The sequence below is a fragment of the Elgaria multicarinata genome, chromosome 8 (assembly GCF_023053635.1).
Source record: "Elgaria multicarinata webbii isolate HBS135686 ecotype San Diego chromosome 8, rElgMul1.1.pri, whole genome shotgun sequence".
Classification (NCBI taxonomy): Eukaryota; Metazoa; Chordata; class Lepidosauria; order Squamata; family Anguidae; genus Elgaria; species Elgaria multicarinata.
The window spans coordinates 46,077,124-46,102,699 of record NC_086178.1 but is presented as its reverse complement, the minus strand read 5'-3'; the positions used below and the strand labels follow the sequence as shown (position 1 = coordinate 46,102,699).

At 41.5% G+C, this 25,576-nt stretch overlaps 2 protein-coding genes across 2 annotated transcripts in view; one reads left to right on the top strand and one right to left on the bottom strand.

The window, feature by feature from the left end:
* Nucleotides 1-25,463, top strand: part of ST6GAL1 (ST6 beta-galactoside alpha-2,6-sialyltransferase 1) — an 87,312-nt gene extending 61,849 nt beyond the window's left edge. The window contains exons 3-7 of the mRNA XM_063132251.1: nt 9,549-10,228; nt 11,051-11,148; nt 17,398-17,499; nt 20,319-20,493; nt 24,909-25,463. Coding sequence (XP_062988321.1) covers nt 9,601-10,228; nt 11,051-11,148; nt 17,398-17,499; nt 20,319-20,493; nt 24,909-25,150 — 1,245 coding nt within the window. The 5' untranslated portion in view covers nt 9,549-9,600 and the 3' untranslated portion in view covers nt 25,151-25,463. The remainder of the gene's footprint in view (nt 1-9,548; nt 10,229-11,050; nt 11,149-17,397; nt 17,500-20,318; nt 20,494-24,908) is intronic.
* ITM2C (integral membrane protein 2C) overlaps nt 1-25,576 on the bottom strand; it is a 370,458-nt gene that overhangs the window by 21,803 nt on the left and 323,079 nt on the right. The window lies entirely within an intron of this gene.

Here is a 25,576-nt window from a genome sequence, read left to right as displayed (position 1 = left end):
GGAGGATTGCCATTCACTCCTAATAGTTTAATAGAGCTGTTATGAGCACTGTCTGCCCCAGTTGCAGATCTGTAGAGCTTTCCTATGATCTCACTGAGGTTGCCGCACAGTTACCTTCAGACACTGATGACATTTTATGAAATCACCTTTTCCACAGCTTTTCATAAACATGCTCCATTTTTAAAATAGTAGTTAAGTTCCAAGTAAAGCACAGGAAGCAACTCATCCAGGCAAATATAAGCTGTGTTTTGGTTAGTGATGTCACCGGCCTCAAATATTAGAAGTGAGCAAGAATAATCATATTTAAAAAGCAGAGCAGAGCAAGGATTTGCATAGGATACCATATAATCAAATAAGCTTATATTTTATGAGATGGAAGAGGAAATGTGAAGACCTCTCTCAATATTTTTTTAATCTATTAAGGAGCAAGTGCTAACAGAGGATATGCAGGGGACCAGTGCACCTCTCTTATGCATCCAGGATCACATCTGAAGCAGAGACATAGTTTAACTATGATAACATTATCTCATATGTTCCTCCCTGCATATTCCAGTCATCATCTGGGGCACTACTTCAGACGTAGGTGGGAAGACAAGGTCTAGAGCTGGGTTGCATAACCATTTTGTGGGGTAGTGGTGATGGGGCGGCAGGACTGCACATGTGCATGTGTGCACACCCACGGAGACATACAACTCACACGTACCACTCACTGGGGTAATCTAATCTTGAGGTTACCAATGCCTGTACCACCATGGCCAAGCTATCCCTGTCCAGGAGAGGCCGTAGCTGGCAAACCAGCCTAAGCTGGTAAAAGGCACTCCTAGCCGCAATGGCCACTTGAGCCTCCAGCCACAGAGATAGATCTAAGAGTACCCCCAAACTACAAACCTGATCTTTCAGAGGGAGTGCAACCCCATCCAGAATGAGCCTATCACCTGGACTCGGGAACCACTCACCCACAGGTCTTCTGTTTTGCCAGGATTCAGTTTCAGTTTATTGGCCCTCATCCAGCCCATTAGTCTAGGCACCAGTCCAGGACCTACACAGCCTCACCTGATTCAGTTGTCACAGGGAGATAGAGCTGCATATCATCAGCATATTGATGGCTTTTACCTCCAAATCCCCTAGTGACTGCTCCCAGTGGCTTCATATAGATGTTAAATAACATTGGGAACAAGATGGTGTCCTCTGGCACCCCATAGCTCAATTGCCAAGAGGCTGAGGATGTTGAGTTATGGCTTTAGAAGCTGATTAGTTATGGCACAGACTGGGTTTCTGGCACATAACCTTTTGTGTTAAGTCTCTGTCTGGGCCTTCCAGAGACTAGCAGAGATTGCAGCGGTTCTCAGCCAAGTCAGCAAAGACGTGAATTAAGACAGAGATTTTTGTAGGTTAAAACAAAACTTTTACTGGCAAATAAATATATAATTTAGTTATGGCAGTACAGATACAAATACTTACAAACGGTCAGTCAATACAGCTCACATCAAGTTGGGTAAGGGACATGGAAGTAAAAATGAACATGAAAACACATTTACTTTTATAGACAACCTGTACAATGATGCAACTCCTTGCAACCCTTAATTGAAGACAATCAGTTAGACAATTATTCAATTATGACACTCAATGTCCAGGTGTAGAGTTGACCTTTAAGTTTCTGCTGAGTCTTCTGTTCTTCCAGATCCTCAGCAATTAACAAAGCAATGGAAAACATAACCAGGATCCATTCCAGGATCCAACACCCCTTCTCATGTACAGGTTGCTTCACATATCCATTTACTTGGGGCTTTTTCCCCTTTGCAATCCTGCATTCACATTGCTTAGCAAAAACTTCTGTCATCTGCTTGATCATTTTCTCATACCTAGGAAAAACTCTTTTCAACAACAAGAGATTTTACATTTTGGAAGAAAATTCAATTTCAAACTACCTCCTTAACTTTTCTGGCGACCAGCCGAGGCTTGAATTTCTTCACCCCGTCTCTAACTGCTTGTACTTGAACACTTTCCTGCAGGTTAGAGACTTTTGCCCTGCTGGCAAAACTGTCTCCTCAAAAACTCTGTTTTCTTTGAGACTATCTAGCTCCCTTTGCATGGCACGTTCCCACTGTTCTCTCTCTAAAGAATTCAATTTCTTCACATCAGAGTAGGAATTAGGCTCATAATTAACATAACAAGCATCAAAGCCGTACCTTTTAGGAGGTAAGCCTTTATTTACTCTTTGAGAACATCTAGGAACTTCTTCCTGCTTCTCCTGCTCTGCTAACTCTTGAGCCTCTATACTCGGACTGGTCACTAGCAACTCAGGCTCTTGCCTGCTATCTAGTTCCACCAGGATTTCCAGGTTGTCGTGCACCTCGCTCCAGTTTTGTTCACTGAATTTAGCTGATCTGGAGACCACTATCCTACCCCCTTCACACAGGAAGCGCCAGCTATTGTACTCATACCCTACAAAGCGTAACCTGATCCCCTTTGGTGAACCTTGCCGTCTCTGTGAAAGTGGAACATTTACAATTGCAAAACTCCCCCAAGTTCTTAAGTGCTTGAGGTTTGGACTTTTGCTGTAAAGCAAAGAAAAAGGAATGTTATTAATGGATTTAGACCAAGTCCTGTTGCAAAGGTAATTAGCTGCCACAAATGCTTCTCCCCACCATTGTGGCTCAGCCTTTGCGTCTTTCATCAGGCATTCCATCTTCTCCTTTAAAATTCCGATCCTCCTCTCTATATTTCCGTTCTGCCACGGACTCTTCGGATCACAATATTTATGATTTATGCCAGTCTTTTTACAAAAACGCTTGAAATCCAACGACTGAAACTCTCCTCCACGATCCGTCAAAAATTCCCGGACTTGCTTCTGCAGATTTCTCTCTATAAACTTAACTCATTCTTTCACCGTGTTTAAACATTCTGATTTGTGCTTTAACAAATACACCCATGGGAAACGGGTCTTATCATCTAAAATGATTAATGCATATCTGGTTTTTCCATAGCTCTCAGGAAAAGGGCCAGCTAAGTCCACATGAATCAATCCCAAAACATTTTTATGCCGCCAGTCTCTGACACGTGGAATATTCATAACCTTAGACTTAGCAATTTTGCATATAGAACAATCAAGATATTTCTTGCACCTCTGAACTTTTACTCCCTCTGAAAAACTCAGAGTTTTGTTCAGAACCTTAAAACTTGAATGTCCAAGTCTTCTATGAAATAAATAGAATCAGCAAACAGAAAATTGTTGGAGAGGTTGTGGGGTTAAAGGAACGTATTTGCATATGTGGTGGGAATGTAACTATGTTCAGAAATTGTGGAAGATGGTGTTTTTGGAAATTGAAGAAATTGTTGAAATGAAGATAGAAAGAACACCAAAAGTTGCATTGCTGTCGCTATTTGAAGATTTTAAATGTAAAAAGGAAATTAAGGAACTGATAACGAATTTGTTGACTGCAGCAAGATTAATTATAGCTAGGAACTGGAAGATACAAGGGGAATATTCTATTGAAGAATGGTATAAAGAAGTATGGGATATAGCTATTAATGATAAATTAACAAGTAATATTAAATGGAGAAGAGGTATAGCTAAATCAAATGATTTTGAAGGAATTTGGAAACAGTTCCTAATATTTGTATTTTCTAAAGGGAGTGGGAATCCACCAGCAGAAGAAAGTATGAGATTCTGGAATCAGGAATGAGATCCCGTGGTGGGGGGTGCACTGTAGGTGTATTGATTATGTTATTAAGATAAGATATTGTATTCAACTGAATTATGTAGTATGTTGTGTGTGTTTTTATGTGATGTAATGTGTATGTTTAAGTATTGTAGAAAATAAAAAATTTATATATATAAAAAAAGCAATTTTGCATATAGAACAATCAAGATATTTCTTGCACCTCTGAACTTTTACTCCCTCTGAAAAACTCAGAGTTTTGTTCAGAACCTTAAAACTTGAATGTCCAAGTCTTCTATGAAATAAATGGATACAATTTTTATGATAAGGCTGATTTTCATTAGTTTCCATACATCCTGCTTGTATCTCTGAAACTCCTTCCTCATTAGGATTGCCATCTATGAAATACAATCCATTTTTCAGCTTTCCCATTCCTCTTAGGAGTCCATGCTTACGAATAAAGAATTTGTCTTTTTCAAAAGACACACAGAAATCCTTTTCTGTCACATTGGAAACTCCTAGAAGGGAAAAATTCAAACTGGGAACAAACAATGCATTCTCAAAGCACTCTTTCAAAAAAGGTAAGAAGCACATTCCTTCCCCAGACGCTTGGATCTTCGTCCCATCAGCCAGCACTATAGATTTTTCAGAGGAGTCCCTGAAGTTCCGGAAAAAGTCACATCTATTAGAAATCACAGTGGAACACGCAGAATCTATGAGTCATTCCTTGCTCCCGCCTTCCGCTTGCCTGCAGAGCTGACTTCTCACTTCTGCCGTGACTAGCTGCGCTGGTTTACTCTTCCCTCTGGGTTTTTCTTCTTTGTTGGGCTCTGATTGTAATCTGACTCTACAATCCTTTTGAATATGCCCCAACTTCTGGCACCTGAAGCACCGAAGAAACTTTTTAGGCTTGGACTTTTTTGAAGTTGAAAATGCTGATTCATCTTCCTCCTTCTTCACCAAAGCCTTAACCCCTTCATACCCAGACCATTTTGGAAATACATCTGGTTTGTCGCCTGAACTGCTTTGGGCTTGCTTTCGTAAATTTTTCTTTTGTTGCTCTTCTATCAATCTCCCAGATATTGTATTTAATGACATGTCCTGGACTTGCAGTGCCTCTAACGTTGTCACCAGCATGTCCCAAGACAGTGGTAAACCGGACAAAACCACATACACTTTCATCTCATCTGTTAAGGGTAAGCCCGCTGCACTTAAACTTTCAAAGCAGTCTCTTAATTTCTGCAAATGAGCTTTTATGTCTTCTCCCTCTTTCATAAGTGTACGGTAAAGCTTTCTTGTTAAGCTTATTCTAGCGCCTGCAGTCTTTTTGACATTATTATTATTATTATTTATTTATTTATATAGCACCATCAGTGTACATGGTGCTGTACAGAGTAAAACAGTAAATCTACAAGTCTGAGCTTAGTCCAGATAACGTCAACAGTGTCTTCTCTGCTTATATAAGACAGTTGATCGTTCCTCTTAGACAAAACAATATGAGCTTTTGCCCTCTCAGCGCAACGTCCCCACTCGCGTAACTCGGCTGCATTCAAATCTTCTGCTGGGGCATTTATTACAACTTCCCACAGTCCAAGATTTCTTAGGCTCATTTCTGTCTTAAATGACCATGACATATAATTTTTGTCTGTAAGTAACTCAATAGGGACAGTGTTCCCAACATTTACTGCCATAATTTCAATTTAACAGGTTGTTTCTGGTTTACAACCCCTTCAGTGGTTTAATTTCTCTTAGGGCCTGACCGGCTATCCAGATTCAGATTCCTCAGTGCCCTCTTAAATTCAAACCACTCTTGCCAGTCCTTTTCCGTGTGATTTTCCAGACACTGCTACCTGTTAGGCCCTCTGAGGAGTTGCTGGGGATGGACTCAGAGGAGGAGGAAACAGAACCTGTACAGGCAGAGGCTAGTGTCACGGCTGCTGAACTGGTGCCAGCTGGGAGTGGGGCCAACTCAGAGAATGAAGGGGAAGCAGAGCCAAGTACCAGTGTGCCGGTGATTAAACCAGCAGGGAGCTTGGCCAATTCAGAAGACACAGAGGGAGAAACAACAAACTTACCTGCACAGTTGTTTAGACATCATAGGGCGGAAAAGGAGGCCCGGCGCAGATCTCTGCGTATTTATACTAGACGCCAACTCAATAGGGAACACCTGTAGCTGCCAGGGAGGGGTATTTAGAGAGCTGGGAAGCAACAAGAACTTGCCAGAGATTAACTGAGCATCCTGGCGAAAGCTCTTGCTTCCTGTTTCGGCTTGTGTTGACCTTGTATCCTGATTGAACTTTGGACCGGCTTGGAATTCGTGACCTGCTCCTATCCCTGGACCTCTGGATTGCTTTTGGACTCTCTCTACCTCTCGTAAGCCCTTGACTTTTGGAACTGAACTGGACTTTGCTTATGTTTAAACGTCTTATACTCTGACATTAAAGAGGGAACTGTGTTATTTCACAGCACAGATAAAGACAAATTCCAGCGTGTGTTGCTGAGTTTGTGGCTGAATTCTTGGAGTTTGTCTGGGCACGCTGCCCACGTCTGTATCTCTGTTCAATTAGCTGGTCTATTGGCAGCTTTCCCGGACACTACCCGAAATAGCTTCTGTTGTCTGTCCCAACGACTTTTAAAAAGACGCTCAGGGATTTAATCAACCACGGCTTAATTTTTAGTCCTACTGCACATGCTGAGAAAAACTCGTGTGTTATGGCTCAGCTTGGAGTACTGGGCCCATAACCTGTTGAGTTATGGCTTTAGAAGCTGATTAGTTATGGCACAGACTGGGTTTCTGGCACATAACCTTTTGTGTTAAGTCTCTGTCTGGGCCTTCCAGAAACTAGCAGAGATTGCAGCGGTTCTCAGCCAAGTCAGCAAAGATGTGAATTAAGACAGAGATTTTCCCAAAGGGAAGCATTTATCACCACCACCCCTAGACCCACCCAGTCAGACCCCCTCGGCTTGCTTTGATAAGCTAGGAGGGACGGATCGAGAGGGCAAGTGGTTGGTTGCATTGATGCAAGCACCTTGTCTACATAAAAAGGCCGCAATAACTGGAACTGAATCCACAAAACTGGGAAGATGGTGGCATCAATAGTATCTTTAGAAAGCTGCCTGATACCAAATCAGACTGAATCAGTCTAGTTCAGTATTGTCCACACTGACAAGCAGCAACTCTATAGGGTTTCAGACAAATGTCTTTCGCAGCCCTACCTGGATATTCCAAGAATTGTATGTGGGATCTTTTGCTTGCTGCCCAATCTTTAGATTTGGGCTGCAGTGTTAATCATCTAATCAATGTATGAATCTGATCTACTTATGAAACAATTGCATTTCTGTGGCTCAATTAAAAATAGTGGTGGTAAAGGCTGGTAAACACCCAAAGTATTCCCCAAATGGAGAGAAACATCTCAAGATACAAACATTTTTACTCTTGGAAAACTGAACACATTTCAACCTCTTATTTAATTCTAAACACCTTCTTCAAGTGGTTATGAAAATTGTAAAGTGATTATGAAAATAATCACTTTACAAGTGGTTATGAAAATTATAGACAAAAAATCCCAACTTCAGGTATATCCCGATGGGATTTGAGCTGGTGGTTACTGACCAAGAAAGAGATCTTGGGGTTATGGTGGACAGCTCAATGAAAATGACAACCCAGTGTGCAGCAGTGTAAAGAAGGCAAACTCCGTGATAGGCATTATTAGAAATGGAATTGAGAATAAAACGGCCAGTATCGTACTGCCCTTATACAAATCTATGGTGCGACCACACATAGAATACTGTGTACGGTTCTGGTCACCACTCCTAAAAAGGGATATTATGGAGCTGGAAAAAGTGCAGAAAAGGGCAATTAAAATGATCATGGAGGCTAAGGGAAGACATGATAGAGGTGTACATAATTATGCATGGTGTGGAGACTGTGGAAAGGGGGACATTTTTCTCCCTCTCCTATAACCTGGAGTCATCCCATGAAGCTGTTTGGTGGGAGATTCAAGAAAGATAAAAGTACTCCTTCACACAGTACACAGTTAAACTATAGCCCCAATGTATTTCTCAGTCATGTGGGCACTCCTGTTTTCTTGTACATGCATGATCAAACACGCTTGATCATGTTTACTTACCTTCCCCACTAAAAAAACTCAGAGAACCTATACACATGATTGCATCATGTTTACTCAAGTGCTGAGGAAAAGGAACTCCAGAGTGAACCGCCCAGAGAGCTTCGGCTATTGGGCGGTATAAAAATGTAATAAATAAATAAATAAATAAAACTCAGCTCATGCTTAGATTTAAACCCAGCAACATCCTACATGCCACCTGCCCTTTCTTTTGAAGTATATTGTGATGGGAGAAGGGGCAGGTGAGGAAAGATTCACCTGGATAGCCACCTTGGAAACAGAACGCAATAGATAGTGAATGTTCGGTGCTGCAAGACATGTCTGTTATTTCTCCAATGTAACCTCCATGTACTCCATGCACCCCACCTCTTAGTTTTATTTTAGCCCTCATTGTTGCTCTCCAATGGAAGAATATGCATATCTTTTATAATATATTTTTCATTAGAAATCGATACTGAAAATTTAATAGACTGATTAATTAACTAAAAATCTGATTTATTTAATGGGGTTCAAGCCCAACTTTAAATGTTGGAGCTCACTAACTGTGAGAGGAAAGACAACTGCCCAGCGGTAGAGATTATTTTTAGGCATGCAGTCATCTCAGCACCAGAGCCCAGCACCTCCACTTAAAAGGCCAGGAAACAAGCAATGTGAAAGGCCTCTAGCACAAACCCACTGCCAGGTACCATAGACAGTACCAGGCTAGATGAACAAAGAGCCTGACTTGATATAAACCATTTCCAAATACAAGCAGGTTAATCTGCTGGGTTTGCAGAGAAGCCTGTATACATTGTAATTTTTAATCTGTAAATAAAACTTGGTTATAAAGTGACTTGCCTTTACAAAAGGAGCACTTTTTCTGAAGGGTCAGCAGGAGATGAGGGGGGGGGGGGCATTCCTCCAACCCTGCTGAAAAGACTACTTCCCTCTTCCCTTCCCATCCTGTTTTCCTTGTGCCTCACGACTTCTTAAATTGTAACACTTTGGGCAGGAATTGTTTTGTTTCACTGAATGTGGGCAGCTTGGAAGCTTGCCTGAGGAGCGGGATAAAAATTGTGTGTGTGTGTGTGTGTGTGTATATATATATGTGTGTGTGTGTGTGTGTGTGTGTGTGTGTGTGTTTAACACAACAACAGGATTCTTCTAAGGGATGACTGGTGCAGAATCTCCCTTTAGCAGGTACCAGGATATTGCAATAACTTTATATTTATTTATTTATTTATTACATTTTTATACCGCCCAATAGCTGAAGCTGGTACTATGGATGATGGCTGCAACAGGGATAAATTATCACATGATTTCCAGCCGTAGCATGGGCTCTAGCTCCAAGAAGCACACGTTCCAGATGAATGCAGGATTTAGAAATCTCAGGCCAGGGAAGATGCACAACCTATTGCCTCATATGCTATGCTGGAGGAATAAAAAGAGGATATGTGGTGCACTCTGTATTAATTGATAGCTCGATTAGTAGCTAGGTATTATAGGTCAGTCAGTTGATCAAGTCATTAACCAGGTCCAGACCGCATTCAGGCCTTTGATAAGGGTGCTCCTTAGAGGTAGAAACAGCCATATGGGGGAGGGCGCTTTTGGGAAAAACATCTCCCACTCAGCAGACAGCAAGTCTAAAGGACAGCAATGTTACTATTGGTCTTGGTGATTTCAAATTATTGTCCATTTTGAACTTTCCTCCTCCTCCTCCTCTCGCTACCCTTCTTCTTCTTTTTAAAAAGTATTTTTCATAAGTGTTTTCCCCCCACAGGTCCAACTTCCAGCTTAAAGTTGATCTTCCCAACCCTGATGCATTGTACATTATGGTTCATATCAGCTTCCTTAGAAAATTGATATATGTTCTCCTGGCATTTATTGTGGTTCTGACTATTTGCTTGTGGAAGGAAACACGGAAAGAATTTGTCATTGCTCTAAAAGCAGAAAGCCAAACCGATAGCCTGCAGGCAAAGCTGTGGAGGTGGGCCAAACAAGGAACTGTCCGAAATGAAATTGCCAAAGGCACACTTTTGCCCACCAAAGCATCCCAAGTTAAAGTTAACCTCTTGACAACTCTGGCAGGAAGTAACTTAAAGGCACACAGCCAGAAATCACCAGATTCCATCAAAGTGTGGAATAAGGACAGTTCATTCAAAAGTCTCCACCCTAGATTGCAAAAGGCGAGGGAAAACTACCTGCATACGAACAAATTTCATGTGAAGTACACGGGGCCAAAGTATGCTACTAAACCCAGCCCTGACAAACTGTTGTGCCAGCTCCGAAAGCGACTAAATTTTAGCATGATAACCACAGCAGATGGCCCCTTCAGTTCGCCAGAATGGAAGGCCTACCTGCCAGGGAAAAACATCAGCATGGAACTGGGTCAGCTGGACCGGTGCGCAGTTGTTTCCTCCGCAGGAGCCATGAAGTCATCCCATTTGGGGGCAGAAATAGGTTTGCATTCTTCTTCTATTACAGTAGAAGCAACAAAATACAATTAAAATTTTTGACTTTGGGGCTTTCAATATTATGGAGCTGGAAAAGGTCATTCACTCTGAATTCCTTGGATTTACTGGTAGGATTCTTCTTTTTTATCTTCTTTAGTGCTCAGTGACTTGTCTTGGGTGCATTCAAATATCATAATAAACCATGGCTTATGTGTTTATTGTGTCAGGAATGAGCCTACCCCTTACCCAACACCTCAGGCTCATTCCTGCTAGGCCTAAAACTCCCCTCTTCTGTCTTCTCGGATTTGGTTATAAACATTTGCTTCTATTTTTGATTATCCACGGTGTTTCATATAATCTAAATCCAACAAATTGTGGTTAACCTTCATTATGGTTTGTTTGAAACAAGCTAACTTCAAAACATAAGCTCTGAAGCTGGTTTGTTCCAACAAACCATTGTTAAGATTAACCAAAGTTTAGGATTCAACTGGCATGCTAAAACCGCAGTTAATCTAAAAAAGAAGTAGGAACTTCCAATCTCCTCCTTGCAATTGCACCTGAGCAGTAGATGGGAGGAAGGAGCACATGAGCCTGGGGAAGGCTGAGCTTATCCCAATGGTTAGTAGTGTAGAACCAGATTCATATAAAGCTAACGGAGAGGTGGCTGCAATGAAATAAATTTCTCATACTTGCAGTAATGAGTTGATTGTGATAAGCAGCACAGCTGGGTTCAAGACCTCAGAATAGAAACGGTTGAGATGTTGTGTTTTTTTGTTTTGGCTCTGTCAGGTGCCTTTAACCACATATCTTTCATCTTTGTCCCTTTCAGACAGCCACGATGCAGTATTGCGGTTTAATGGGGCCCCTACAAGTGGGTTTGAAGCTGACGTAGGGGAGAAAACCACAATACGCCTTGTTAATTCCCAGGTAAGCAATGAGGCTGAAGTAGATGAGGCTGAATTTTGAGGGCTTTAACAAGGGCCTGCTTCAGCTCTTTTTGTTATGCTACCTCTTCTGCTCTGCACAGGTTTGGAAGCAAGCGAAGCAGCAAAACCTAGGAGAGCCACTGATGTCAGCCTTTGTGTTGCCTTTGGACAAGGACAGAGCCAGTGAGCATAAAAATCTGCCTTGGACCCTGCACAGCAACATTTAAAAGCGACTTTTCACTGAGAAAAGAACACAGATTTTTTTAAAGCTCCACCTGAAGGGGTGGAGGAGGAATTTTATACCCAGGCTATAAAGCAGCCTTCCCTAACTTGGTACGCTCCAGATGTGTTGCACTGCAATTCCCATCATTCCCAGGCAATGTTTCCTAATGATCCATTTAGCATCATGTCTAATTTGACCCTAAGCAAATGTCTGAGTATTTCACTGGGGCGCTTTCCGACTGAGGCCACGTGCCTCAACTAGTAAGATTTTGTGTGTGCGCATACTTGATATGGCCTCTTCCTCTGTTCCATGTCCTTTTCACCTTAGGAGCAGCAGCTGTGGTGCAGCATCTTCATGTGCTGCAAAGATATTAGAACCCCCGGGCCATATGGAAGTAAAATTCCATTGCGGGACCTCTTCCCCTGCCAGCATAGTTCCATGGGAGAGGTAACTCTATCATTGGCTAAAGGCAGGGGGTGGGCTCCTCCTATATGCTTGTGGGCTTCTGACTTTACCCAAGCTTTGTAGGAAAGAGATGAACTGCAGTGGCTCCTGTGAAGGACCAAGGGGGGTGGGGAGTGTTGTTGAGTTGTGAATTATACCAACTTCCTTGTCCATCAGTAAATTTGTTTTGAAATGCATTTGTTTTCCTGTTGAATAGTAAACTATGCCTTACTGCTAGGTAGTAAACCATAGTGGTGATAGTAGATAAAGAATAGTTTGATGGGTTTATGGGAGGTATCTGGCCAGCCTGTTGTGTATGGTCCCGCTGGCGCCAAGACCCAGTTGACATGTGGGAAAAGGTGGGAGTCAAACTTCCCGAGGTCAGGCAAAGGTTTCACACCTGCGGGCTATCTCCTGCCCGGGCTAATTGGCCTTTGTGTGGGAAGAAAGAGCAAGCACCCTCATTAAGGGAGCAAGAGATAAAAGGCTGATTGGATTAAGTTGGGGCAGGTCTTCAGCCTGGAGGCTTTGGACGTCTGCAGTTGCCCAGTCTGGGAGCTGAAAGAAGGTTAGGGTGTTGCTGTTTGCTGTGGGCTGGTTTTCCAAAGGCAAGTTTGGTCGCTTTGGCCGGAGGGGGGAAGGGAAGTTTAGTGGAGAGACTGCCTGTTCTTTTCTGAAAGGATTTGTGGGTGGTTCTGCCTGATATCTATCTACTTTATTTATTCCCTTCCTCTGCTTCCTTGTATTATCTTTTTTATTGGCATTTTTTTGTAGCTGCTATTGACCAAGCTCCTATTTGGTAATTGTGTTTCCACAATAAACTTTTATCTTGGTTATTTTGTGTGCCTTTATTCCAAAGTTATACCGGTCCCGTAGTACGGGAATTGGGGGGAAACACCCCAGAGGGACCCTTGGGAAGGACTGATTGACTCAGACTTCCTTTACAGCTCCCATGCTGCAAGAGTAATGTGAGAAAGACCCCCAGAGATGGGCCATAGGTACATGAGTAATGGAGCATGATCCAGTGCATGTTCACTTGGAAGTAATCTCCACTGGGTTGAATGGGACTTACCCCCAGGAAAGTGTACCTAGATTTTCAGTGAGTCACTTCATATGCATCCATATGAAACAGATGGAATTGGAGAGTAGAATGCTTGAAGGTTTCTGAACTGGATTTCTGAGTTATCTATTAGACAATGCATGAGACCATTTTGAAATGGAGTTAATAGAACTGATATATAAAGCTAGATTGTGGATATCCTACATTCATGTAGACTACTTTGGGTACAATTTGTAGGAAAGTGGAAGTTTTTAGGTAAATAAACCAATGTATTCTCTATTTTCTGATCTTTTAGAACTGTCTTCCTTCACAGTGATGAAAGGAAAAGATAATCTATACTGATACACACAGTATTTAACACTAATAGTATTTATATCACAGCTTGGATTTCGTTTGTCTTGCCCATGCAGAATACCCTTAGCTGGGAATATTATTTCATGTCAGAATTAAAATCTGACCTGGTTTAGGATATAAGCCGCTATAATTTATATCCTGATTAATTAATGGAACTGTGATATATATATATATATATATATATATATATATATATATTTGTGATCGAACTACTGTAATACTCTGTTTTATATTGTACCTTGAAGTGTCTGATGTTGATGATGTTGGCTGAAACCTATTTTGGCTGCATAATAAAGATTTTGAGTCTAAATTTGGAATTAAAATCTTTGGCAAAGTTAATTTCAAAACCTAAATTTGGCCAAAAGAGGAATCCATGTCCTCTGCGGCAAATCTGCTGTTATGAACAAAGTCTTCCTTGCATTACTACACTCTGTACACACCATTCACTTTGGATACATGGTGTCACCCAAGAGACTCCATGTTCAATGCAGCTGTCCCATCAAACAGCTTGATTGATTAGAACAGCAGGAATAGGTGAAGACCTCTGCATAAAATGATATATGATGAGCATGAAGCAGCTGAAAATTAATCCTTCCTAAGGCATCTCACATTCGCAGCTCTTAAAAGCTTCCCTGTGGGAAATGTCCCTTCTAATATTCCACTGTTAGCTTGTGGAGCGGGAGTGAAGAGTAGAATACAGCACATGTGTTAGATAGACTATGAGAGAGCTTTAAATTAAGTGAAGTGAAAATGATTTGATACAAAAATGTAGGGTGCCTGGTGGGTATACCGTAATATTCATTAATCAGCGTGATAGTTTATCCAGAAGAGATCATGGAGGCAGTTAAGTGGGTGTTAGCAAGGCAGTCAAAGCTCAAACAGTCTAGTAACCAATAAAACAAACAGTTCATTAGGAGCAGTGGAACAGGACAGCAGGAGTAAATCTGGTAGCAGTTAAGTGACTGCTGAGGAAGACCAGAAAGGCAACGAAGTCAGGCTTCTGAAGTCGGTGTAGTATCGGTGCCTAGTACACAGCTAAAAATAGCAAGACATATCTGGGAACAAGAGATTAATGCGGCAGCTGAGTTAATGGATAAGCACACTGGCTAGTTTGTAGGAAACTACCTAGTGTCTGCAATGTACAAAAGCTCTGAGAGGTGAACAGGACAAGCCCACCGTCCTTAGCATGTAAAAGTGCCCTACCTCAATCTTCACTCCTCATGTCTCACATGGCTATGTCTTGTGCTCATTGCTGCAGTCTAAAATTCAGTGGCCATTGGTGGATATAGCCCAACACATCTGGAAGGCACCTGGTTGGAGGAGACTTCAATGAAGTATCTATCATTGTTGCACTGGCAAGCGAGGTTTTGCTTAATAAAATAAATCTTACCACTTACTCTGTTTCCCGCCCCCACCCCCAAGAAAATGCAGCTGATACTGCAATTGGATTCACAATGAAGTGATCTAGGATATAAGTCCTGACATATAAATTAAAATCTAATATAATGTTTACAAAGTTCAAGATTGCTGATGGTTTTATTTCAGTTCTCACCTGTAACTTGCATAGGGCCCATTCAGAAGACACCTTAAACCATGGCTTTAACCACAGTGAATTAGGCTTCCAAACATGGCCTGGCTTTCTGGCTTAACTACTGTGGTTAAAGCCATGGTTTAAGGTGTCTTCTGAATGGGGGGAGGGGGAGAGAGCCAAGCTCTGATGCTATAAAACAATATTTTTCTTTACTCTTTAATGAGTTCTTCAATCTGCTCTACGTGTTTTGGAAACACATCCTTCATCAGGAGCTACATGTAAAACAAGTATAACTACAAATTAGACAAGCAACAACTCAAAGATGAAACATTAAACAGTTTAAGATTAAACGCTGAACAACACTCATATCAGATAATGAACGACCTTTTAAAAAACCTTTGCTAACATCAAATACTAGAACTAAACATTTACCCATTCACCTGGAAACACAACAAATGAACTAACCTGAGGAAAAAAGCACTTGACTGTGATTTCACAAACCTTAGCACAATATCAAAACAATAAAACCTTAATGCAAAAGAAAGGAGTTCTTGGCTTGTTGGGCGTCCCCGCCAAGCTCTCAAAGAATCTCCTCCTTCTACTCGGAAGCCAAGGTCAGTTGAGAGCAATTTAAGTTATTCCATAAACAGCCAGCAGCCTTAATTGTCTTGACTCTGGTTGATCCTGTCAATGCTTAGCTACAGTATAACCACGTGTCATTATCATTTGAAGTTCATCTTATATTATTTTGACTATATTTTACTATAAGTTTTTTTTGGTGTGGTTTTTTTTGGGGGGGGGGAGACTCAATTTATCTACTGCTCCCAACGCTGCAAGCTTACTTTAGATTCTTTTATTGTTTATATGAGGTCAGATCCAGAGAATCGTTCAATCCCCTGTTCCAGGCTTTTTAAGCAAAGAAAATGGCTCTAACCACGGTGAATAAGACTTTTTGCTTATTTCACTGCGGTTAAAGCCGTGGTTTAAGGTGTCTTCTGAACACGGCCTGGCTTTCTGGCTTAACCATCGTGGTTAAAGCCATGGTTTAAGGTGTCTTCTGAATGGGGCCGCTGCTTTAGAGGTTAGCAGAAGGCAATGAAAGGACTGTGCTGATGTCTTTTGCAAGGCATTGTGAGTTGATTACCAGTGAGTAGCTGTCTTCTTAATTGTCAGGGGAAAAGTTGAGAGATGCTATGTGGAAGTTTACCATAAATTGGATAAAGTGTTCCTTGTTGTCTTCTTCCTAGTGTTTGTGGATGAGAGACTTTCCCAACTTAGTTCCCTCGAGATGTTTTGGATTTCAACTCCCATTATCCCCAGCCAGCATGGCTAATGATCAGGAATGTTGGAATTGCAGTCCAAAACATCTGGAGAGCATGAGGTTGGAAAAGGCTTTTCCGGAGGATATAGGGGGACCATGGATGCTGCAATCTACAACATGCTAGAGCACGTCTTCTGTGCAGAAGGTGGTATTTGAGTTGGTCGGTGCTGAGGTATATACATCTAGGAAAGGGATGTCTACATTTTCAATTGCCCTATCGTATGGCAATTTTGCTAGTTGGCTGAACAGAGTTAGTACTAATGTTAGACTAATGGATGTGGTTCAAAAGGATAATATACTTTTAAAAATGTCTTAATTATTGTGCCTCATGTTCTCCAGCCTAATTTCAGAGTAACTCCAGAGAGGGTGTGACTAGGTCACTTTATCTAATCTGTTGTCCATGACTAGATCTTTGGAGATTTGGAGCCACTATTTTCCCTCACCACTACCAGTTAAATGAATTAGTTCTCACAGAGAGCGTCAGCCATTTTTTCAATAGGAACATCAGCTTAAAAGGTATAATTCTCCTGAAGCCATGTCTGCAGGGCCGGTGCTACCATAGAGGCCACTCAGGCGGCCGCCTAGAGCGCCAAGCTAAGAGGGGCGCCGAGCACAGCGCAGCACTCATGCGCGTGGGCTGTGAGCTGGCCCGAGGATTCAGCTGGACCTGGGCGGGGGAGATGGTGCCCCGCGCCTGCCCAGCCGAAGCGAAGCCAGGGAAACTGGAGTGGGGGTGAGGCGGCTCCATGTTCGGACTTCCGGAACATGCCCGGAAGAGAGAGAGAGAGAGAGAGAGAGAGAGAGAGAGAGAGAATGTATGGGTGAATGGGGTGCATGGAGTCTTTGAGTGAATGCATGTGTTCATGCGTGTATTTGTTTGGAGTGAGTGATGCTGAGTGTGTGTGTGCGGCATGTGAGTTGGGGGGATGATTTGGAGGTGATATTCCTATTAAATAATGCATTTTGAACCCATAGACATTCCTTTCCAATTTGTTTGTTATAATTGGCATGACGTATTTCTTGTACTTTAAAATAAATTTAGCAGTTTCAACTTGTGCTTCTTATTTTTTTCCAGAAACATATGTTCTTAAAAATCAAAGTTGGCATTTGTGTGTGTGTGTGTGTGTGTGTGTGTGTGTGTGTGTGTGTGTGTGTAAGTAGCACACCTTGCCTAGGGCACAAAATAGTCTGGCAACGGCCCTGCATGTCTGCAGTAATCAGCAGCAGTAACGACCAGTATAACTATGCTACCTGATCGTCCTGTGCATTTCAAACGGGACATAATGTATTAATCACCACCTCTTTTGCTGTTCCTAGCTTATTACTGTTGAAGAACAGAAGTTTGTTACAGATCCACGGTATAACTTCGGAATCTTAATTGTATGGGATCCATCACCATATCATGCAGATATCTATAAGGTATGTTTGGAGTGTGTACATTTTAAAATAAAAGTATAAATATGCATCAGATATTGGGGGAAGGTAGCGTTAGTCCAGGAAATACATAATTCTATTAATATACCCTCAAATCACATATATACATCCTTCCTGTAGCAGTTTCATATCTGCCTTGATATGTGTCATGGTGCTGGGCTATAATCAGTTTAGTTCAGGGCTGAGCAACATGTGGGCTGCATGAGGACCCTACTCTCCACCACCACCCCCGGTGGGCCAACGCTGGTCCTCAACCCACCTGAAATTCATTAAGAAAAAATGTAGCTTGTTTGCAAACTCTTTTTGTCCATTCCAGCATTCCATAGCAACTACAGGACACAAAGGGTCATATTTCAATTGCAGGCATGCTACATTTAACCATTGTAGCACTACTGAGCATTATGGAGTGGTTTGCTACCTAACTCTGGTGACAAACCAGCCATATTTTACATTTTATTTGTATTTTATTTATTTTTCCCTCTTAGTGTAGCTTATGGGAGAGAGAGTGTGTGCATGTGCAAATGGCACTGGGACCTCTCACAGTTGCCCACTCCTGGCCTAGCCTGGCTTTTATCCAAAGTTTTTTTTAATAATACTCCAAAGTTGGGAGAAAAATGATGGACCATCTGGGTGCGTAGAGTCATTCTAGAACTGGGAGGACATCACAGCGCTGGGAACCACACTGCTAAATGTACCATTTTTAATGTTATGTTTACCAATGGAACCGTACGTGCTTCAACCTTGATAGAGTGGATGGATGACACTATTGAGAAAATATATAAAAGAGGACATTGTAGAACTTGTGTATAGTGCAAGAGGAACCCTTAAAGTTTGGTGTATTTTAAAAAGAATTTCCTTCTCTCCTTTGGTGGGGAACTTGTTGCATTACACACACACACACACACACACACACACACACACGTGTTAAACTTGTCCTTTGTGCAACCAGAAAACCACATGTGCTTGTAAATGCCTCCAAGCACCCCTCTCTCTGTATTATTTCAGGCAGAGGGGGAGTGTCCTTCTTTGTTTCAGACAAAGCAGTCTAGAAGTGAAAGAGGAGGCAGATGAGGTGTTAAGACCAGCTCTTCCCTGCCTCTCCACTATGCTCCCTGATTGTGTGTGGCCCACTGTTAGGATCTGTGGTGGGGCACTATCTATAGCAGGAAGGCAGGGCCCTATTCTGAGCCAACAGCCAGAGAGAAAGTGCTTTCAGAGCTTGATTAAGTGTAGCTCTACATACCTGTGTGGGGAGCATTAGTCACCCACGGAATAAGCAGCAGTGGGTACAGGCATCTTGCAGTTAGTGCAAGCTTTCAAGGAAAATCGTCCCTGACAGCTGTAGGAAGCTGGTGGCTCCAATTTCAGTGGGACAGAGTTCCATTCCGGGTTTTAGTTACAACCAGCCAGAAATCTAAAGGAGCTATACAAGGTACTGGGCCCATTTTGGGGGAAGGGTTCTGCATCCTGGATAGATCCTTCATAGTTCTGGCTGGTTCTGATGGAAAACCAGAATGGATTCTCAGCCCCACTGAAATTGGAGCCAGCAGCTCCTCCTGCTGAAAGCACTGAGTGCTCCTGCAGCTACAGGTACATTGTCAGAAAATGCAGTGACAGTACAGGAGCCTCCTCTGGTAAGTTTCTTCCCTGTTACTCCTTGGTTGGAAGCTAGAGCTGTCAGACACAAAACTACATACAAACCTTTCCCTTGGTTCTCCTCCTCCACCTTATATGGACAGCTTTGGAGGAAATGTACCAATATTTGGAAACAGACTGCCACTCGAAAATTTCTTCAGGGGGATCCAGATTAATTTTGGAGCAAATTGGAAGACCTTTACAGTCCTGAATCTGTCCAGATCTTCTTGATTTGGCTCAGAATTTAGAATTTGTCTGAATCTGATGTACACTCCTAGTCTAGACATGGAAAGGGAGAACCAGCAATTTTCAAGCTTGCTTAAACTCTCCAAAAAAAATCATTTTGAAGATCAATTTGGCTTGATCCCATTTTGGTTTTTCACTAGTTTTTCAGCTCATTGGAAAGTGAAAAGTGTCCATTTAGAATGGGAAACATGAACATCTCTGTGTACACAACACATTTTTCAAACACAATTGCAAATTTGAGGGGAAAAACCACCCCTGTTTGGGTTGAGGATTGCAAACAGACCTGTCAGTATGATTTGTGAAAAGAAATGAAATTCCGTAGGGATTAAGTTATAGGAAGGGAAATTTTAGTTGAACATCAGGAAAAAAAATCCCAACAGTCAGAGCAGACAGACAATGGAACCAATTGTCTAAGGGGATTTGTGGTCCTCCGTCACTGGAGGTATTCAAGCAAAGAATGGACACCCATCCATCAGGGTATCCATTATTATTATTATTATTTATTTATATAGCACCATCAATGTACATGGTGCTGTACAGAGTAAAACAGTAAATAGCAAGACCCTGCCGCATAGGCTTACGTTCTAATAAAATCATAATAAAACAATAAGGAGGGGAAGAGAATTCACCAAACAGGCACAGGGTAGGGTAAAACTAGCAGTATAAAGTCAGAACAAAATCAAGTTTTAAAAGCTTTAGGAAAAAGAAAAGTTTTTAGCTGAGCTTTAAAAGCTGCGATTGAACTTGTAGCTCTCAAATGTTCTGGAAGAGCGTTCCAGGCGTAAGGGGCAGCAGAAGAAAATGGACGAAGCCGAGCAAGGGAAGCTCTATGATTCTATGATCTTTGATCAGGCCACTGTTTTAAGTGAGTTTTCCTAATATATTGATAGAAGATTTACAGGTCTTTTTATTTTTGGTTTCAGTGGTACCAAAAGCCAGATTTCTTTTTCTATGAAAGCTACAAGCACTATCGGAAAAAACATCCTGAACAACCTTTTTATATCTTGAATCCCAACATGCAATGGCAACTGTGGGATATCCTTCAAGAGAACTCAGCAGAGGATATCCAACCAAATCCACCCTCTTCAGGAATGCTTGGTAAAATAACATCACAGCAAATCTTTGTTTGTTTGTTATTTTCCCTTTTGGATTAATATTGTCTTCCTGTTTTTACAGAGTTAATTATGGGTAATGGTTTCTCATATTTTCCTATATTGACGAACACTGTTGGTTGAGTGCCTGTCAGTCTGAAAGCGAAAAGAGAAAACCCAAAAATATGGGGATGATTTTAACGTACTCAGGGAGCTCTTTGGGTATGCAGAAGTACAGAAATCTGTAAATTAAAATGGGAAAGAAATCAACCATAATAATGACCTTACAAGAACCTGCCAGCTAACAGAACTCCCAATGGCAGTTGAGAAAAGAAAGAGAGTTTAAACTAAGAGTTTCAAGCATTTAAACTAAGGAAAGAATGTGAATCCATCAGTTAAGTCCGTGGTTGAGAGGAACTGAGAGACAGTATGTTCATATGTCAACTGAAAATAGAATCATAGAATAGCAGAGTTGGAAGGGGCCTACAAGGCCATCGAGTCCAACCTCCTGCTCAATGCAGGAATCCACCCTAAAGCATCCCCGACAGATGCTTGTCCAGCTGCCTCTTGAAGGCCTCTAGTGTGGGAGAGCCCACAACCTCCCTAGGTAACTGATTCCATTGTCGCACTGCTCTAACAGTCAGGAAGTTTTTCCTGATGTCCAGCTGGAATCTGGCTTCCTTTAACTTGAGTCCATTATTCCGTGTCCTGCACTCTGGGAGGATCGAGAAGAGATCCTGGCCCTCCTCTGTGTGACAACCTTTTAAGTATTTGAAGAGTGCTCTCATGTCTCTCCTCAATCTTCTCTTCTCCAGGCTAAACATGCCCAGTTCTTTCAGTCTCTCTTCATAGGGCTTTGTTTCCAGACCCCTGATCATCCTGGTTGCCCTCCTCTGAACACGCTCCAGCTTGTCTGCGTCCTTCTTGAATTGTGGAGCCCAGAACTGGACGCAATACTCTAGATGAGGCCTAACCAGGGCCAAATAGAGAGGAACCAGTACCTCACGTGATTTGGAAGCTATACTTCTATTAATGCAGCCCAAAATAGCATTTGCCTTTCTTGCAGCCATATCACACTGTTGGCTCATATTCAGCTTGTGATCAATAGTACATATACATGAATTAAGTTATAACACAGAGGGGGTTCTGTGATGTTTTACGTAGTCGTTTCATGATTTTATAGTTGTAATATTTTTTTGTTTTAATATTTTTATTTATTTATTTATTTATTACATTTCTATCCTGTGCAGTAGCTGCCTTGTAGGCTGCCTTGGAAGGCATAACCTTGAAAGGCAGCCTATATATAAACGTGGACTGCTTTCATAATAAAAAAGAGGTTGATCTTCTCCAGGTGAAAAAAATCCCCTTCTATGATAAATAGGTAGAAAGCAACTTGTAGCTAAGTAGTTATTTCTAATAAAAATATAATTCCATTACATTCCCACTGGTGTCTCTCCCCCTCCCCCCGCCCCGTTCACCTATCACAGTTGTTCTGTTCTTTTTCTCTTACCACAAGGTGGCACTCCTGCACAGTACGATTTTATTGCAAAGGAAGATCATATTTACAGCTGGATTCTGTTCCTTCTCTTTGTATTTCATTTAAATTTTTATTTAAAATATTTCTAGGATGCCTTTCAGGAGAGAAGCTTGGTTTGATGAGATTCAAATAGTGCCTTCTCTTGCTGTAAAGTGGGATCCTATTTATTTATTATTACATTTATGCCCCACATTCCCCCCCCCCCCTTCCAGGGCACCTATGGCAATTTACATGATCCTCCTCCCCTCCATCTTATCCTCACAACAACCCTGTGAGGTAGGTTAGGCTGAGAGTCAGTGACTGGTGCAAAATTCTCCAGTGAGCTTCATGGCCAAATGGGAACTAGAACCTAGATCTCCAGACTCCCAGTCCAACATTCTAACCACTAAACTTCACTGGCTCTCTAAAAGGTGGCTTATTAATCTTTTAGATAAAACCATAACGATATCATGAAGGTGTACTTCTATGTTTAGACAGAAAAATGTCCTATTATTACCTAGCATTTCCCAGTAAGCCGTAGGATTTTTTTCTGTCTAACCATGCATAGGATTGCACCCTAAAAGGACACTTTTAATAAGGAAATTAAAAGAAGCATTTTCACTCTTTTGGCTCATCTTGTAAATATTCTAGGGAGCAGCCCCTCAGTGAAAGTGGTTTAGCTCACCACAATGAAAACAATGCCACTGAACGTGTTTGCATTGCAAACACTGGGGCACAGGTGTGTATATTGGGCTGTATCTGATGCTACACTCAAATAATAGGTATTCCCAATTCCCTTTCCCATAGGTAGGGATGTTGGAGGAATCCGTGGGGCGGGGGAGGTGAAGTTTGCCAGGCTTTCATCAGCTCAGCCTATCCACCCCCTTGAGCTCACTTACCCACAAGCTGGCCAGCTCACGGATTTTTGGAGAGGCCCCTTAAATCAACATTTATGCAAACTACAGCTACAGTTTGTGCACGTTTCATCCATAATTTGTTTAATTTGTGCAATTTGCTTAATTTGAAGCACTCAAAAGTCTTCTGTCTGTCTGGATGAATCTATCAGTTTCTCCATTTATGAAGAAATTTATAAATTTTGCTCCAAAAACAAACTAAATGAAATTCTCATCCATCCCTAGTTAAGAGTAGATTGCTTCACATACTAAATATATGTTTTGTACTCCCAGGGAGGAAAACCTCTAGAGGGCAGTACAGCTTCACCCAATGGACACATTTGCAAGCTAGTTCTATGTTTTAGCTAATGGTGCAACAAGTTCTCTCTAATCTTCTTGCACATGTTCTCTTTACAAGAAAACAGAAGTAGTTTTGGATTATCATTTGACATTCACTGCAGTTTCATAACCTACAAAGGGAAAAAACCCTACATTTTGCAAAGATAATGTATTAGAAAAACAGGTGGCTAAGTACCACACCAATGTTGGGGGGGGGGCATGGTTTTGTTTTGCAGGTGCTTAGTTTTTATGCTTCATGCCAGCTTTGTAATGCCATTGTCAAGTTCTGCTCATGTGACAGTTGCCCCCCAAACAACCTTTCTCAGCTTCCTGAGTAAGAGGCATGGCTGATCCTAAGCAAGAGGTTCCTCGTGGCTGATCACGTGCAAAGTCTGCATAGCAGTTCCTACATTCAGATTGCCTGTTTATCACAGTTACACCCAGCATGTTTGGGGTTCCAGGGTGATTTGCGATCTAAGTATTGACCCAGATCCCAATATGCTTCAGAGATGGAATTAACCCAGATACCTTCCACCCATTTTGTAAACATGTATGGTATACATACAGCGGTGACATGAATAAGTTATTGTAAGGATCGATTTTTAAAGCAGTGTTTCATTTGAGCCAGGGCTTAGATCCAAAAATGTACATCTGTGGCTGGGCAAAGTGATTTTGTCTCATCAGGAACTAACTACAACTACAAATTTTAGGGTCATGGTTTCCAGGACAGAGAGTGTGATGGATAAGCAGCATTACATCTTAAAAGTAGTTCTCTTTTCATTAATTAAATCCTGATTTTTCATGGGTTCTATGGATAGCAGCTAAATGGATAGCAGCTAAATTTGAGACATGGCTGATAGTAAGTTCAGTATTTGCAGTTTCAGAAAAGTCCACTCTAATTATCCACCACATTCTGCCTTAAAAGAAAAGAAAAGAAAAGAAAAGAAAGCTTGATTTAGTCAGCACCAAGGATTTTGTGTTGAAGCTTCATGAGCTATTCAGCCTACAAATAATGTTAAATTGCTAAGATCATATTTGGAGGCTCCTCTCTGGGCACTCACTGCCCACAATGGTGCAATGGGTGGCTACCACAGACAGGGCCTTTTTTGTCATGTCCTCACCCCACACACCTGTAGAATGCCCTTTCCAGGGAGATCTGCCTGGCATCTTCACTATATACATTTAGATGCCAGGTTAAGTCCATCTTCTTCCAGAAGACATTTATTCTTTAATCTGTTGCTCTTATGTGTCCTGCTTGTGGATCCCTGGTCAACAGCTGGTTGGGTACTGTATGAACTGACCCTTGGTCTGATCCAGCATGGCTCTTCTTATGTTGTTACTACTGACTCTACAATATTTATTATTTTGGTTGTTCCTGTATTGTTGTTTTAGGGTTTGTGATATTATTAACTGTCTTGAGGGCATCTGCCAGTTGGGTGGAATATACATTTCATAAATTAATTTCTGCAATTGTGGGGTTGTTAATTATATCTATGAGCCATTCATCAAAAAGTTTTCCTCTATTCTCTTTGCATTATTCAGCTTTTGCCAGTTACTGTTCCCTCCACCTCCCAAAAAACCCTTCTTATGATTTTCTAAATTCTCCGTCTTCATGTCTGACATGACATATAAAATATAATTTCTCGTTCTCCTCCTCCCACCCCGCTTCTGCAGGCATTATTCTCATGCTGAACTTTTGTGATGAAGTGGATGTTTATGAGTTTCTTCCTTCCAAAAGGCAAACAGACATTTGTCATTATTACCAGAAGTTCTTTGATCAAGCCTGCACTATGGGCGCCTACCACCCACTGCTCTTCGAAAAAAATATGGTGAAGCACCTTAATCAAGGCTCAAATGAAGACATTTTCACTTTCGGGAAAGTAACTCTAACTGGCTTAAGGAATGTACAATGTTAGAAGAATGAATCCTGCATTCTGGGCTTGGAAAACCTTCTTGGATCACATGGCACTTTAAAAAAAAAAGTTTTTTTTAAATATATATATAAATAATTTTTATACAGGACTTGCCAACAAATGGACAGATGATTAACAATTAGCAACTCTTCCATTCAGTACGCCTTAATTCATGACCTAACATCAGAGACATGTAGCATTCAATCGAACATGTTGCCTACAGATTGCAGCTGTAGAACACAGAATATGCAGAACCTGATTCTCAGAAAGCCACAATCCTTATAGCTGCATTTAAAAACCAACCAACCATGAAAATATATGGCCGTTTCTGCTTAGAAGTAGGCAGCAGAAGGCTCTAGTTGAGGCTTCTAGTGTTTAGAGATGGGCTTCATTATTCATTCCTTTGCCTCGGAACACTCTTGTCTTTGA